Source organism: Myxocyprinus asiaticus, chromosome 11, assembly GCF_019703515.2.
Source record: "Myxocyprinus asiaticus isolate MX2 ecotype Aquarium Trade chromosome 11, UBuf_Myxa_2, whole genome shotgun sequence".
In the NCBI taxonomy this organism is placed as follows: domain Eukaryota; kingdom Metazoa; phylum Chordata; class Actinopteri; order Cypriniformes; family Catostomidae; genus Myxocyprinus; species Myxocyprinus asiaticus.
The window spans coordinates 5986747-6004266 of NC_059354.1; the positions used below are offsets into that span (position 1 = coordinate 5986747).

The 17520-nt window shown below is 34.8% G+C and overlaps 1 protein-coding gene across 4 annotated transcripts in view; it reads left to right on the plus strand.

Annotated features, from left to right (window-relative positions):
• LOC127448058 (formin-like protein 2) overlaps positions 1-17520 on the plus strand; it is a 149966-nt gene that overhangs the window by 117870 nt on the left and 14576 nt on the right. For all 4 annotated transcript variants that reach the window (XM_051710325.1, XM_051710324.1, XM_051710326.1 and 1 more), the window contains 9 exons: positions 3912-4036; positions 7643-7845; positions 11753-11987; positions 12168-12236; positions 12315-12395; positions 12866-12995; positions 15407-15570; positions 15790-15891; positions 16232-16330. In XM_051710325.1, coding sequence (XP_051566285.1) covers positions 3912-4036; positions 7643-7845; positions 11753-11987; positions 12168-12236; positions 12315-12395; positions 12866-12995; positions 15407-15570; positions 15790-15891; positions 16232-16330 — 1208 coding nt within the window. The remainder of the gene's footprint in view (positions 1-3911; positions 4037-7642; positions 7846-11752; positions 11988-12167; positions 12237-12314; positions 12396-12865; positions 12996-15406; positions 15571-15789; positions 15892-16231; positions 16331-17520) is intronic.

Here is a 17520-nt window from a genome sequence, read left to right on the forward strand (position 1 = left end):
TCCTAGTATTTGCTTCCATCTTGTGGAATAGACTTACAGTTTTAGCAGATATATAGAGTAAACAGAGCCTGAATATAATTTTTTTTTTTAAATAAATGTATGTTCATCTTAAGATTGTAAAAATGTAAAATATGATTTATTAATTATCTTTTTATTATTGTTATTATTTGGGGGGGGGGGGGGGTTCAGTAAAATGAGACCAATATAATATTTGTGGATCCTATGATAAATGGTGTCTGTGGTCTGTTAGTTTAGATTGCTGTAATCAATTGAAAAAAGCTTCCTTTGAAATCTTTGGAAACTGGTTTTGTTTTATTTGCTCCTAACCACCTTTTTTTCTAATTATTTTTGTTCTACCTGTTGTGCTGCTTTAGAGGGACCCATCAAACTGTACTGTAGGTTTGCAGTGTGTCGTGCTATGTTTTCTTACCGTCTTTTTGTGCAGTCATGGTATTTTTAGTCTGCAAGACAACTTATTCGGTTCCTCTGTAATCACAATTAGACAACAGCTCTTGTTCCCAATTTCAAATTATGCTTGATGTTCCTCTTAAAGCCAAGCATGAAATCGGACGCTGTGTTGCAGGACTTTTCCTTACCATTTGAAAACCAGAGAGGAACATTCTTTAGACCTCGCTTAGCAGAGTTCAGCAAATAACAGGAAACTAATGCCAACCTTTGAGACCACATGTTCCATGATATGTAAGCTTGTTTTCGTACACTACACAGTAGACAAATCTTTTTTCCAGGGCTCAAGCCATAAACCTCAACATCATGGAAAACAAAACTACAGTTCACATGAACTGCTGCTTTATGGTGCTATTTGCCATCATGTTGATAAGAAGAGAACCTTAGTATCAACAAAATTGTTTACAATTCCAGTTCATGAGAAATTCAGAAGAGCTTTGGCGTGCAATTTAGTTCTACAATTTAGTTCTACAGTGGCACAAAAAGTATTTGGAAATAAAGCAAAACATAAAAACATATGAATGTCATTGCATTAGGTAGAAAAGTAGTATTTTATCAGACAAATTCTGATAGAGCTTTTCTCAGCACTGACTTGATTTTTCTGAGCCATTTTTGGAATGATTTTAAAGCAACTAGATTCAAGGTGATTTTTTAAAGTCAGTTCACACAGGTGTCCTAGCAGAGTCAGCACATTCACTATTTTGAACGATACAGTATATCTATTGTTTTATCAATTCAGACCTAACAAACTTCTTTTTCATTTCTTAATTTTTTATTTTTTTTGCTTAAAAGTGAGAAAAATCTTTCTTGAGAATAAAAGCCACATCCATTATCACAAGCCCTTTCAACATTTAATCATGTGCAGGATATGAATAATAGATATCTATAATTTGATTTTCACTAGATAAAATGCTTATTCTTGAGATCAGCAATTAAATTGCTACTAGTGAAAATGCTTATTTTTGGTATCAGTAGTCAGGTTTGTAAAAACTTTAAATCTTGATATAAAAAATGACCTCATTATTCATAGAAATACCCATTTTTATTGTCAAAAATGAAATTTCATCTAGCAAAAAAAAATGTAATTCTTGATATTTGTAACTGCATTTTTACAAGAATTTCACAATGATCTGTCATTCACTCCTGTTCAAAACGCAATAACTGATATCTATAATTAGTTTCTTTCTAAAGAAAATTCCCATTCCACATATCAGCTGTTTACATTTTTTTATGTTAATAATTAAATTGTTACTAGTGCAAATGTCCATTCCTGATATCAACAATTAAATAACAACTAGTAAAAATGCTAATTTATGATATCTGTTATGTGGTTTTCACTAGTAGCAATGTTTATTTCAGATATCTACTGTATTTAGTTTTGACTAGTAAGAAAACCTTTTAGGTATCTTTAATTATGCTTTAATTTATTGGTATCTAAAATCCATTTCCAGATATCTGAAATACTAAATCTAACATATAAAATAAAAAAGGTTCGTTTTTACTAGTTGCAATTAAATTTATAATAGATATACTGTATTTAATTGTGTTTAGAGTCAATGAGTGAAATACAGGTCATTTTAGAATACTACTAGTGTAAATGCAATTACAGGTATCAAGAACTGATTTTTTGAAATTCCATTTTTTATCTTTTATATATATATATATATATATATATATATATATATATATATATATATATATATATATATTTTTTTTTTTTTTTTTTTTTTTTTTTTTATCTAATGCAAGGACATTCTGATATTTTGCAGCTAAGTGTCCAAATTTGTTTTGGGGATGGTGTGTTTATTTAGGTTTGTTGTCCTTTTTTATTATAATTCACTCATAAATGTGCACTACAAGGTAGTAAGACTAAAAATACCATGTCCGTGCTGTGTGTTGGTATGTGTTTGATCGTGTTGTTTTTGCATGCTGAAACAGTGTGTCGTGCCGATGCAGGCGACTTGATCGTCAGATATTGAGAAAGTTGCATAAACACAGGAATGCAGTTGTACACACTCAGTGTTTATCTGTTTTCACAGTCACATACACTCCACATGGCCCAGTATCACATCATCACAGATATCACTCATAATCCTCTCTGCACATCCAGCTGCATTGGATATGAAACTCTTTCTGTCAGATAATTTTGGAAGTACTTTGTGGGGTATATACTGGCATAGACTGTGCTTTTAATGAAGGAAACAGAAGACATGACTCATTCTGACACTAGGACAGAATTTGAGTCACATCCTCAAGAAAACCCAAGAACAGATATGAGTGTTTGTCTGGCTCATTTCCTAAACACAGAGAAATATTTTATTTCTCAGAGGCTTCTCAGGTCTTTGCTCAGGAGCTCAAAGAATATTGGAATCCCTTTCAACATTTAGTCATGTGCAGTTGTGTGAATTATAGGTATCTATAATTAATATTTCACTGTTAAAATGGTCATTCTTGACATCAACAATGGAATTACTATTAGTGAAAATGCATTTTTTTTATATCAGTAATTAGGTTTGCATTATTAAAAATAATTCATTATTGATATAAAAAATGATATCTTTTACGATATCTTTAATTACTCACCAATTTATTGATAACTGAAATCCATTTCTCAGTTATGTTTCATTAAAGTATTTACTTAGTCTTAGATGTTTCTCAGATGTTTCTCTTTGTCTCATATGTTAAAAATAGACACAAATGAGTCAATTGTTGACAGTAAGAGTAGAGAGCTATAAGATTAACTGGATAACATAGCTCAGATCATTTGTAATTAAATATATATATATATTATTTTTGATTACAGTCTTTGGTATGTTTGCAAATCTGAGCAGGGTTTGAGACGTTCTTGAGATCTCTTATGAAACTCTAGATTAGACACTGATGTCTTTCTTGGGAGAGAAATCTGTTCTCCATTTCTTCTCATCGCTGCCTAAGAGAAAAAAAAACTGATTAATAGCAGGTTAATGTCACATATATACAATAGGATGTGTAATTAACTGGTTAGTAAATTTCCTTGTGCAGATATTCAGCTCTTTCAGATTGCGCTGCTCAAGCGGGGAAATGCCCAACATCTTGCAATATAATTTTTTCCTCATCACATTTTCATCAGCAGTATGCTTTAATTGAAACCATTTGATTATCGTCATGATGCATTTATTTGTTTTATTTTTTTCCTTTTTCATTATTGTTGACCATATAAAAAAAAAAAACTTTCATCAACTAAAATTTTCCTCAGTAATTTTTTTCTTGTTAATGAGATTCATGCTGCAGCACTAGAGGTCTTGTCACGGCACATTTCCCCTCACCTACTCTCATATATGTGCACTGGACCTACTCAGATAAACCCGTCCCGTATGTGTGGTGTGTTCATCAGTTGTGTAATTCACACTGCATGTTGTGTGTTTGTTGTGATACTGATACAATGTTGTTTTTGTCATTTTGTGCAGCTGTGAAGATCAAGAAACCCATTAAGACTAAGTTTCGTATGCCGGTGTTTAATTGGGTGGCTCTGAAACCCAATCAGATCAACGGCACTGTGTTTAACGAGATCGATGATGAAAGAATACTGGAGGTGAGATTCATTCAAACATACCCACAGTGAGTGTCCTCTGATTTTTTTAAGACAGTAAATTCTGGTTGTGGTCTCTCTCTCACGAGTTTTAATCCTCTATTGCACCATGTTTCCTCATGGCAACAAGCCCATTTTCTTCACTTTGCAAGCACATGATACATGCAAGATGGCAATAAAATAGTTCATAATGAAGGGAAGATTTTGAATTACACAAATCCTTTTTCATCATTGTAAAATAGTTTTTTGGCCTGGTGCACTGGCAGCTGCACATTTTTGCTTAGGAGAACTGCACTTAAAAAGGAATTTTTTTTATAGATTTCTCACCCATCAAAAATTGAATCGAGATTTGTTAGTGAGTTAAATTCATTTTAAAACATTTAGAGTCATATTTATTATTTGTATGTTATAAGGAATTACTTAAATGTTTTTGTTACCTAGGAGCAACATTATGTTACAGTGGAATGGATATAATCTTCTGTGTAGTGATCACATGTGTAGTCACACATGCAGCTACAACAGAGAATAATGCAGTTGTCATAGGTTGTTTTAAATGTTTTTTTTTTTTTTTTTTTATTATCAATGATTAAACGGTCTACCTTTTTAGTATATATTTGACATTTATGTTAAATTAAGGTACAAATTTACCTATCAGACTTTTATTAGATTATCATATAGCAGTGTTAAGTCTATTACACTAATATGTAGTGTAATAAAGTTGTTTAACAGCATTGTTCATTGCTTATGTATAATCACAGGCTGTGTCTTGTTTGGAAGGCTGCATGCTAGGTAGGACGCTTCCTTTGAAGGCTGCAGTATACTGAGTGTCCTCCTTTAAACAAGCCTCATTTAAATGAGATAGCCTTCCTAGGACGAACGGAAGCGGAACGTAACATGGTTGCTATGATAGCACGCCACTCTTTAACAAGCGTGAGTGAGTGAGAAGGGAACAAAGTCCCTCTGGAAGGGAATGCATGAGGTACATTTTAGGAGAGTTATAATGATGTAAAGAGAAAAGAAAATAGATTTTACAGGTGTACTTTTAGTCTAATACTTTCTTTTAATTATATATTAATATAATTATACATATTATATACTCTACACCCATCTTCTGTGGTACTTCAACTTGGGAATTAGCATTACTTGCATTTGAACATCATATTAACGGGCAAATTGGCATAATTTATTTTAGACATTTCAAAGAATTGTGGGTTGTGAGTGCCCACGAAGAATACACTGCATCCTCCGAATTCCCGTGAAAGAAGGTCGCATTCGAAGGGTGCATTCGAAGTGTCCCACTCGCTTTTCTGAAACGAGACAGCCTCGATGACGTATGCGGCCGACAAATGCGACCTCCGGAGGACGCATCCTTCCAAACGAGACACAGCCACTATTTTTCACTTCACATATTGAAATAAATAAAAACAATGGCTTCATTCATTTTCATTTGTTGTCTCCAAGCAACATACACCAAATTATTATGTTAAATTATTATTAATCTAATTGTGTTTTTTATTTTGGCAATTAGGTCCATTATATGCAATAATGGTGAATTAATCATTTTTAACAGTGATTTTAGAATGTGTGCAATTGAAGAACCTAAAGCCATAATGGAAAGCATCTGCAAACAACTTGTGTTATAATACACATGAGAAATGCACAAAAGCATCTGCTAACTATCTTTGCTTTCAAGTTTTTAATATGACTATTATTAGGGACACTTTTACAATGCCTGTTTAAATAATGCATTATAAAAGTATTTATTATAAAGTTTATATAATACCTTTAATACCATGGTCTTCTTGAATACTTGATTCCGATTGGTTTCAGTATTAATGCACCTACTCTGCTCATTACGCTGAGTTTTACGCCTCTGTTCAAACTAACGGTGGATGCGATTATAGTATAGCAAGTCTGATGAGTCTCAGAGCTGGGATTAACATCACAACACAAAACACAAGTCATGCAATGCCGTCTTTAAGTCACATGTGAACCGCTACAAAAAAAAAAAAACAAAACAAAAAAACAGAACCCTTCTACATTATGCAGCATTTTTATTATTTCTGGATTACACATTCAAATGAGTTTTTACAGAGTTTATGGTCTCCAAAATACTCATGTCCTTTTTCTCAAATTATTCATACAGTTTTTTTTATTGAATTAATTCAAATGAATGTCATTTTATCGCTCTATCTCTGTGTTTGATTTAGAACAGGCAGAACCGTTGATGTAATGACCCATTGATAAAGTTACAGACAGATCTCACGGTGAAGTCGGAAACAGTAGGTTGACATTTCTTTTGCTGAAATCGGTCTGTTCTTACCGAATTGTGAAACACTGCCCCCAGTAGCCAATTCGGAAATTGTTGTTGGGCGTATGGGCACATGTGAGATCCATTTTCTGTGTGTAATGTCCATGGAGAGGCGCCAAATGTGAGATGTGAAGTGAGTTGTTTTCAGCTGTACAGGATGTAATACAGTGAAAAGGAATACATATTTTATTATGTATAACTAAATTTGCAAAATGTATAGTTCTGTATACTCTGTACAGTTCTGTATATTTTGCATATTTTCTACTATATTTTATTTATTCACATTATATTTCTTTATAGTCTCCTATATTGTATTCTATATTTTATCATTATGTCGGTGTATGTACTTAGTTCATTGTTGGCTCTGTTTGTTGTTGCACTGTGGGACAAGGAACTAAGAAAAAACATTTCAATACATTACATCACATGTTTGTAATATGTATGTGACAAATAATAATAAAACCTAAAAAATGTTTTTTTTAAAAAAAATGAAATACCATGAGATCAGCAGTTACAGAAAAACTCAAACCAGCCTGTCTGGCACCAACAATCATGCCACGGTCGAAATCACTGAGATCACATTTTTTACCCATTCTGATGGTTAATGTGAAAATTAACTGAAGCTCCTGGCCCGTGTCTGCATGATTTTATGCACTGCATTGCTGCAACACGATTGGCTGATTAGATAATCGCATGAATAAGTAGGTGTACAGGTGTCCTAATAAAGTGCTTGGTGAGTGTATATTTAATAGTTGTTACATCAAGGAATGTCATCAATATAATCCCATTGACTGTTATAATATTGAGTATTATAAAATGGATAGTTCCGGTCCAACGTGTAGTAGATCTCAGTTTCATTTATGGTGTAGTTACTGTGTTTTGCTTTTGTAGTGCATTATAATATGCTATTCTGTGATTACAGTTATTTATAAAAAATAAATAAACTAAAAAAAAAAGATATAATGTATACAATGTGTATTACATGGGACTATGAATACATTGTAGAAAATTAAGAATACTGTATGCATTCTGAATAATATACAGTATTATACAGTATACAGGCTTCTAGTACATTGTTACCTCCTTGGGTACTGAACAGCTCATGTAGTATAAATTATTTGCATGTTACTAAGTAGTTCAGATATACAGCTCACACACAATATTAAATTGTCCACACTTCATCAGTAAGATGATTATTCTGTAGTCACATGCTGATTTACATCAGGGTGCTTGTTATTGTTTGACAGTGTCAGGTATACAGGTGAATGTGTGTAATTGTGACTATCATTTGTGTCCAGGATCTGAATGTGGATGAGTTTGAGGAGATGTTTAAGACTAAAGCGCAGGGACCAGCCATAGACATCACCACCAGCAAACAGAAGACTGCTCAGAAAGGACCAAATAAAATCTCGCTGCTGGACTCCAACAGAGCGAAAAATCTGGCCATCACACTGAGGAAAGTGGGCAAGACATCGGAGGAGATCTGCAGAGCCATTCAGGTGTAAGTCACATGAGACACACACTGCACAATTTAAGATTTCACCAACACTTCTGATTTGCAGCAGTGCACGTACAGAAAACAGTCATGCATTTGTTTTTCTAAAAAGGTCCTATATTGTACCTATCAACCTTTTGTCTGCGTAGATATTCTGTGTGATTTCCACACTTCCATAACACAAAAAAAGGCAGAGGTCCTAAAATTAAATGTATGAAAGTAATTGTATGAAATATCCCATGTCTTATTGTTGGAGTTGGCATCAGTTCATTCTCTGTGAAGTCCATCGTAGTATACTGAAATGAAGTCTGGCTGGCACAGACTGCAGATAGTCATCATCACTCAGCGACGCATAGCAGTGGGAGTCGGACACCAAGCAGAAACAGAGCTGGATCTGGCAGGCTCTGGTAACCTGTATCCCAAGGTTGAAACTGGGATACAAAAATAATGTTAGTATAGATGCCATTCACTTTAAAGCAGAAAGCTTCAGGCCCAGATAGTGTTTCACCTGCCTGTCTGAAAGTCTGCGCTGACCAACTGGCACCCATCTTCACACTGATCTTCAATAGATCACTGGAGCAGTGTGAAGTTACTGCTCCACCATCATTCCGGTCCCCAAAAAACCCAAAATCACAGGATTAATGACTACAGACCTGTCGCTCTCAAGTCTGTGGTCATGAAGTCGTTTGAGAGATTGGTTTTGGCCTACCTGAAGGACATCACTGGAACTCTGCTGGTCCCCTTTCAGATTGCTAAACAGGTCTGTGGGTGATGCTGTCAATATGGGACTGCATTATATCCTGCAACATTTTGACAGACCTGGGACTTATGCAAGGTTCCTATTTGTGGACTTTAGTTCAGCTTTCAATACCATCATGCCTGATCTTCACTCAACCAAACTGACCCAGCTCTCCATGCCCACCCCAATCTGTCGATGGATCACCAGCTTTCTGACAGGTAGGCAGCAGCTAGTGAGACTGGGGAAACTCACATCCGGGACCCTCACTATTAGCACTGGTACTCCTCAGGGATGCGTTCTCTCTCCACCTGCTCTTCTCCCTGTACATGAATGACTGCACTGCAAAGGACCCCACTGTCAAGCTCCTGAAGTTTGTAGATGACACCACGGTCATCGGCCTCATCTGCAACAGTGACAAGTCTGCATACAGACAGGAGGTTGATCAGCTGGCTTTTTGGTGTGGTCACAACAACCTTGAGCTGAGCACACTCAAAACAGTGGAGATGATAGTGGACTATTTGCATGTCTGTTTATACTCATACCTTGTTTTATATTCTGTGTCTCACTGTAATGTTCTGTGTGCACTTGTTTCTCCTATCACCAAAAAAAAATTCCTTGTGTACGTGAGAATACTTGCCAATAAAGCTCATTCTGATTCTGATATAATAAGAGAAGTGTTTCAGGATCTGGCAGATCTAACTAAAGCAGCATAACTATAAGTTGAGGGATAAATTAGGTGTATACCTGGCTGAAGAGGTGAGTCTTTATTCTAGACTTAAACTGAGAAAGTGTGTCTGAGTCCCAAACAGTGTTATGGAGACTATTCCATAGTTTAGGAGCCAAATAGGAAAAGGATCTACCTCCTTTTGTGGATTTTGATATTCTAGGTACTATTAACAGGCCTGAATTTTGCAATCGTAGTGAACATGAAGGAATATAGTATAACAGAAGGTCGCTTAAGGACTGTGGAGATAGACCATTTAAAGCTTTGTACGTAGTTAACAGAATTTTAAAATTAATATGACATTTACAAGGTAGCCAATGTAACAACGATAAAATGGGGCTGATGTGATCATATTTCTTGGTTCTAGTCAACACTCTAGCTGCTGCATTTTGAACCAAATTAAGTTTATTTATTGAACCTGCAGGACATCCTCCCAGTAAAGCATTATAATAATCTAGTCTTGAGGTCATGAACGCATGAATTAGTTTTTCGGCATCAGAAGCAGAGAGCATGTGTTGTAACTTAGCAATATTTCTGAGGTGGAAGAATGATGTTCTACAAACATTGGAAATGTGATTTTTAATGGACAGATTGGTATCAAATATAACACCTAAGTTCTTCACTGTAGAATAGGACGTAACAGTACATCCATTGAGAGTCAAATGATATTTTTGCAGATTATTTTTGGAGGTTTTTGGCCCAATAATTAGCACCTTTGTTTTGTCAGAATTGAGTAGAAGGAAATCTCTAGCCATCCAAATTTGATGTCATTGATACACTGCTAATTTGGAGAATTGTGAAATTTCATTGGGTTTTGAAGAAATATAAAGTTGGTTATTGTCGGCATAACAGTGGAAACTAATTCCATGATTCCTGATAATATCTCCCAGGGGAGGCATACAGTGTATAAGGAGAAAAGCAGAGGCCCTAAAACCGATCCCTGTGGCACTCCATACTTAAATTTAGTTTGATCTGACAGTTCCTCGTTTACACAGACAAAGTGGTAGTGGTCATATAAAAAGGACCTAAACCATGCTAGTCCCTGTCCACAAATGCCAACATAATTCTCAAGCCTATCCAAGAGAATGTTGTGATCTATGGTGCCGAAGCAGTACTAAGATCTAAAAGCACTAGAAGAGAAATGCAGCTGCACTCAGATAATAAGAGCAAGTCATTGGTTATTCTGGTAAGTGCAGTCTCTGTACTGTGATGGGGCCTAAATCCTGACTGAAATTGTTCATATATACCATTTCTCTGTAGAAATAAACATAGTTGGGAGGACACTACCTTTTCTAGAATTTTCGGCATAAATGGGAGATTTGAGATCGGTCTATAATTAGCCAACTCTCCAAGATCAAGCTGTGGTTACTTAATAAGCGGTCTTCATTTCAGTAACCACACATCTGGGGATTTAGTCATATCAGACTGCTCATCCAGGTATTACGAGTCATCTTTTCTGCTTCTCTGATCACCTTTAGTTTCAAACGAGATGGTTTGATATTTTGCTATGTATTGCAATGACATTTAGACATTTTTCAGTGTGATTTAAGTGTCAAAATCACCTTAGTCTCATAGAATGAATGTTACTTTACATTTTTGCAAACTGAGTTTTGTGTCTCATTCTACGTTTTGCAGCAGTTTCCTCATAAAATTAACACGAGAGGCGCTACAACAACTGTGCGTTTTATTAACTTTCACACAAGTCATGAGTACAGTGGCTGATTTTGACTTCATAAACACAAACTGTCTTACACTATTACTAACACAATGCTGTTGTGATATCGAAACGTGATATGAAAAATTATAAATTTTAACACTTATATCACAAACGCACTTAAATTTACACACTTATTCCTGCATGATTAGCTTCTGCAGTAGCTCACCTGATAGAGTGTTGGACAATGGACTCGGAAGAGCCAGTCAAGGATGCAAATTCACATGTGAGACGAAAGTGTCATAGAAGTGACACAAAATGACGTAGTTGCTTCAGAAAATGTGCTTTTCATGTCACATTTGCTTTTAAAACACTATCGGTTAGGTTTAGGTGTTGGTTTAGGGTAAGGATGTCTGTTATATTCACCTTTTGATTTAGAACACTATTGGTTAGGTTTAGGTTAAAGTCTTAGGTTAGGGAGGTACTTTTTTTTTTTTCATTAAAACCATCGTAAATTGGTTTCTCTTCTGATTACAACATCATTTTACACGCTTTTGGCACCCCCCTTGGTCATTTTACTGAGAAACTGCAGCAAAACGTGTAATAAAGCACATAATTTTGGTTTGCAAAAATGTGGCCACGGTCAAGTAATGTTCATGAGATCAGGTTGGTCACAATTTTTTTTGACAGCATTCTGTGTTTCGGGACGCTGGTGTCTTCTTTAACTTTAATGAGATTAATGAGGATAAATCTGTGATTGACGCTTTAATTCACTGTTGATCTGTGTGGGAATCAGGTTTGACCTGCGGACATTGCCGGTGGATTTTGTGGAGTGTTTGATGAGGTTCATTCCAACCGAAGCAGAGCTAAAAGTTCTGCGGCAGTACGAGAAAGAACGCAAGCCACTGGAGAACCTGACAGATGAAGACCGCTTCATGATTCAGTTTAGTAAAGTAGAGCGCCTCATACAGAAGATGACCATCATGGCGTTTGTGGGGAATTTCTCAGAGAGTATTCAGATGCTCACCCCGGTAATTAACTGTCTCTCTCATTCTTTCATACTCTTCTTCCCATGACGCTTTCCAAATCATTTGGTTACAGTGTTGTACGCAAAATGTTGTCCAAGTGTCTTTGTTTCATTTTTGAGTTTCCTTCCTCTGTTTGGGAGAGTGTATCTCAACGTTTAATGATTTAATCTCTTGTCTCAACAGCAACTTCACGCTGTTATTGCAGCATCTGTGTCCATCAAATCCTCACAGAAACTCACGAAGATTTTGGAAGTAAGTATTTTCTGTTCTGATGCACTCTTCTTCAGACTGAGAGTGTTAACTGAGAGTGTCTTGTTTTCTCTCTCTCAGATCATCTTGGCTCTGGGAAACTACATGAACAGCAGTAAAAGAGGAGCCGTGTACGGGTTCAAACTTCAGAGTTTAGACCTGGTGAAATGCATTTTTTATTTTCTCTTTTCATTCATAGAGGCTTTTTTATCCATTCACATTGACTTTTGTTAAACCTAATAGTTATGTTAATTAGTTTTTACTTATGCACAAAACTTCTGTAACTTAAAAATATTGATGATGTCATCATCTGCTCAGTGGTGTATTAAAACGTTTTCTCCAATAAAATGCTTCCTAAAATGAGAATGTCCTTCCCCCCCTGCTACTGACTGACAATAGCAGGTAGCAAATTATGGCTCTTGACTGTGATGTAAATTAAAGCCTGTTGGCTGTTTTTTAAAAAAAAAAGAAAAAAAAAGAAAAAAGGACAAACCCTTCGAAATATCCACTCCTACTTCCTGTTTAAATTGGAAGTACATCAACACAGGAAAGGAAACATAAGGCCATTTCATGGGGTCTTTAGAGTCCTGACTGAATGAAATCTGTTGTTTGTGTGTGCTTGTGATTTGCAGTTATTAGACACCAAATCAACAGACCGCAAGATCACTCTTCTGCATTATATTGCAAATGTAGTGAAGGAAAAATACCAGCAGGTGTCGCTCTTCTATAATGAACTGCACTATGTGGAGAAAGCTGCAGCAGGTATGAAACATACTTAAATTTGCTCTTATTTACGATAACAGGGCATATCATATTTGCTCATATTTTAAGGTTTGATCTAAGCTTCTCTGATTGAAAATGGTTTCAGTTTTTGTATCTCTATATCAATGGTTCTCAACTGGTGAGTTGTATCCCTTTTTGATTGGATCAAGAACAGCAGTAAAACAATATTAATTGCAACTACCCATAAAATTGTGTTGTTAGGATCAGGGTTATTACAGTTTTTAGTTAAGATTTTGTTAGCTATCACACTTTGTCTGTTAGTCTTAGTTTAGTTTAAATTTTTTCAGTGTTTTCTAGTTTCAGTTAGGTTTATTATTCAGTCTTATTTTAGTTTTAGTATTTTATGGCTGCCAAAATCTAAAGCATTTACTGGTATCGTTTAAATATGTCTTACGTCATTAAATTCCTCAGGGCAGTCTTGTGTTTCCTCTGTCTGGTGGCATTTTCATGTTTAATTAAGGTGGATTTGTAAATATTTCAAATATTATAGCACTATCAAAAACTACATTTACATTTATGCATTTGGCAGATGCTTTTATCAATTTAACAAAAATGTTTTAATTTAGTTAATAAACATGATAATGACACTGGTTAGTATAACAAAAAAATAGGCTTAACTACTTTTAAAATGGGAGAAAACACTCCCCATAGCCTTTAACACTATGCAAGGCAAAAAAGTACAACATGTACAACAATAAATACAGGTTTACTTGCAGTGAGAATAAGCATGCACTAAAAAAAAGATATATATATACACCGATGAGCCTGCTTAATATTGTGTAGGTTCCCCTCGTGCCGCCAAAACAGCGCCAACCCACTTCTCAGAATAACATTCTGAGATGATATTCTTCTCACCAAAATTATACAGAGCGGTTATCTGAGTTACTGTAGACTTGGGCCGGTTTGAGTATTTCTGTAACTGCTGATCTCCTGGGATTTTCACACACAACAGTCTCTAGAATTTACTCTGAATGGTGCCAAAAACAAAAAAACATCCAGTGAGCTGCAGTTCTGTGGACGGAAATGCCATGTTGATGAGAGAGGTCAGACTGGTTCGAACAGACAAAGTCTACAGTAACTCAGATAACCGCTCTGTACAATTGTGGTAAAAACAATATAATCTCAGAATGCTATTCTGAGATGCGGGTTGGCGCTGTTTTGGTGGCACAAGGGGGGCCTACACAATATTAGGCAGGTGGTTTTAATGTTGTGGCTGATCGGTGTATATCTTCTGGTGAAGTAAATGTAGCAGAAAAGATTAAGTAAATTCTGCATTCAAACATGTAAAAATGAATGCTCTAGCTTATAAGTAAATATTATTTATGATTTTTTTTTTTTATCGTTACAATGTGTCATCAGTCTTAAAGTAGAAAACCTTGTCATATTTATTTGCTAATTTGTGTAAATTTCACTGATAAATAAAGTCAGTTTTACTTAACTTTTGCTGGTGTTGTCAGCATGCACTGGGCTTGAATAATAAATTAGCTTGCATGGTTTCACTTTTTGGTTCATTTTTTATCATTGGTTTTTATTCTTAATTTTGTTGTTACGTTTGGTAACTTGTTTTGTACAGTCTGAAGTTCATTTTCTACTCAAAATGACCCATTCATGATCTAAAAAATGATCTGATGATAGTCACTGTCATCATGTTTTGTGCAGCAGTGTTGAGGTCTGTGTGCGCAGCTCTATATCTTGCATTAATCTGTAATTCAAGATTATGTTGTCTCATAGACTACATTGCATGCATTAAGCTTCTCTGTGGGAGGCTTCCATATGTCATGTGGTACATGATTATACATGTGTTTGTAAGGAAAGTTCAAAACATGACATGTTCATTTCAATTGGAGTACGTTTATTTAAGGACCACACATATCATATTTTTAAGTAAAAGTTACTGTATTTACTCAAATGTTTAAGTTAAATTTACTCACTTTAATCAATATAATGTCATGAAGTTAAGTAGATTTGACTTAATTTTATACCATTAAGATTTACTTAGAAAACCTGTGTGCAAAAACTTGCCAAATAAAAATTAAGTAAATTTACTAGTCTTTTATTTTCAGTCTGGTTTGTGCTGATCATGATTGGTTTTGAGTGGTGAATTATTGGCTGCTGGAAGTATGAAACCATTGCAATTCAAGAGACATTTAGAAAGCATAATTTAGCAAATTGTTGGGCATACAGTATGCAGTTTTTGGTAATATTAATACATTTCAGTGTTTGATTTGACACTTTTTTGTGTATTTTTCAACTATAAACAATACTGTGTTGGGTCACAACTTCATGTCCAAAGTAAATTCTGAGTCTTGAAGCAAAACCAGTTGAGATCCACTGTACTAAAACACAAATAAATGACAGACATAACAGTGAGTTCCCTCTCTGTCCATTAGTGTCTCTGGAGAATGTGTTATTAGATGTGAAGGAGCTTCAGAGAGGGATGGATCTGTCCAGGAGAGAGTACAGTATGCATGGACACAACACACTGCTCAAAGATTTCATACTGCAGAATGAGAACAAACTAAAAAAACTCCAGGATGATGCCAAGGTCGCTCAGGTACATGAAACACAGCACCTGTGTGACCCAAAACAATCAATGGTTATCTGATCCATTTAAAGAAAAGCTGTTTTAAAACAAATATGTCTGCAGCAACATTGTTACTTTAAATACTCTAATTACAATAATGTAACATTTGTAAATGCGTGAAATTAACATAAAAATGTATTTCATTGTTTTACAGTGTGAATAATCGAACTGTGTATTTTTCTCATTTAGGATGCCTTTGATGAGGTGGTGAAGTTTTTTGGAGAAAATTCCAAAACAACGCCGCCGTCTGTGTTTTTCCCAGTATTTGTGCGCTTTGTGAAGGCATACAGGGTAAACTGACTAATCACACATCATCGTCCTCACTACATCTAATCATAGGCCTGTTTCTCACCATACTGGTGTATTTATTTGATCAGTTTATAGTATTCACACAGCCCAAGTAAAGTTTCGGCACAGAGCATTCATTACCATTCGGATTTAAATGCACTCCTACTTCTCATGGTAATTAGATTTCATGACGATTACGTCTGTAATAGCAGCACAAATGCTGTCAGCATGAAAGTACAATGCCAGCCTGCTGTAACACAAGAAGAGCAAAAAAAAAAAAAAAAGACCATATAACTTCCTGAAGCCACATCTCTGATGGCCAGTTTCTCTCTCTGTCTCACAGCAAGCAGAGGAGGAGAATGAGCAGAGAAAAAGACACGAGCAGATGATGATGGAGAAACTGATAGAGCAAGAGGCCTTGATGGAGCTAGATGATCAAAAGGTAAGTGTGTTTTAATGTTTACAGACTAAACACAGCCATTTATCGCAAGCCCTTTCGACATTTAATTGCATGCAGGATATTAATTATAGATATCAACAATGACATTTTTACTAGTTAAAATGCTTTTTCTTGGTATCAGGATTAGAACAACTATTAGTGGAAACATGAATTCTTTATATAAAAAAATGACACCATTACACATTCTTGATATCAAAAATAGAATCTCAACTAGTAAAAAAAAAAATTTTTGTATATCAGAAACTGCATTTCCACTAGTAGAATTTCACAATGATCTGTCAATCACTCCTGTTCAAAATGCAATTACTGATATCTGAAATTAATTTTTTGCCATTTTTTTTTTCATTTCAATTTCACATATCAGCTATGTACTTCTTACTGGTAAAAAAAAAAAAAAAATGTATATCAATAATTACCTTGTTACTAGTGCAACTAATGAAAATGCTAATTTATGATACCTGTAATGTGGTTTTCACTAGTGACAATGTTACTTTCATACATCTGTAATGTGATTAGAGCTAGTAAGAAAGCCCTTTAGGTATCTTTAATTACTCTTTAATTTATTGATATCTGAAATCAATATAAATAAATCTGAAATACCAAATCCAACATTTAAATACATTTAAAGATATCAAAAACGAGCTTTTTTACTAGTTGTTATTAAATTGTTGATTTCAGGAATGGATATTTTTACCAGTAACAATGTAAATGTTGATATCAAAAACTATATAAAAAAAATTTTTTACTAGTAAGAAGTGCATAGCTGATATGTGTATTTGGAATTTAATTTTGTGAGAAATTAATGAAAGATATTTGTAATCATGTTTTTAACAGGAGTGAATGACAGATCATTGTGGAATTCTAATAGTAAAAATCCAGCAACAGATAAATATTGTGAATTTCTATATCAAGAATGAGTCTTTCTGCAAGTGATGACGTCATTTTTGATTTCAAGAATTAACATTTTTACTGGTGCAAATGTAAGCAGTGATATAAAAAATTAGCACTTTCACTAGTATTAATTTCATTCCTGATATCAAGAATTAATGAAAATTATAGATATCTATAATTCATATCCTGCACCTGATTAAATGTCGAAAGGGCTTGTGATATAAACACAGTCATTCATGACATGTTATTGTGTGTGTGGGTGTGTGTGTGTGTGTGTGTGT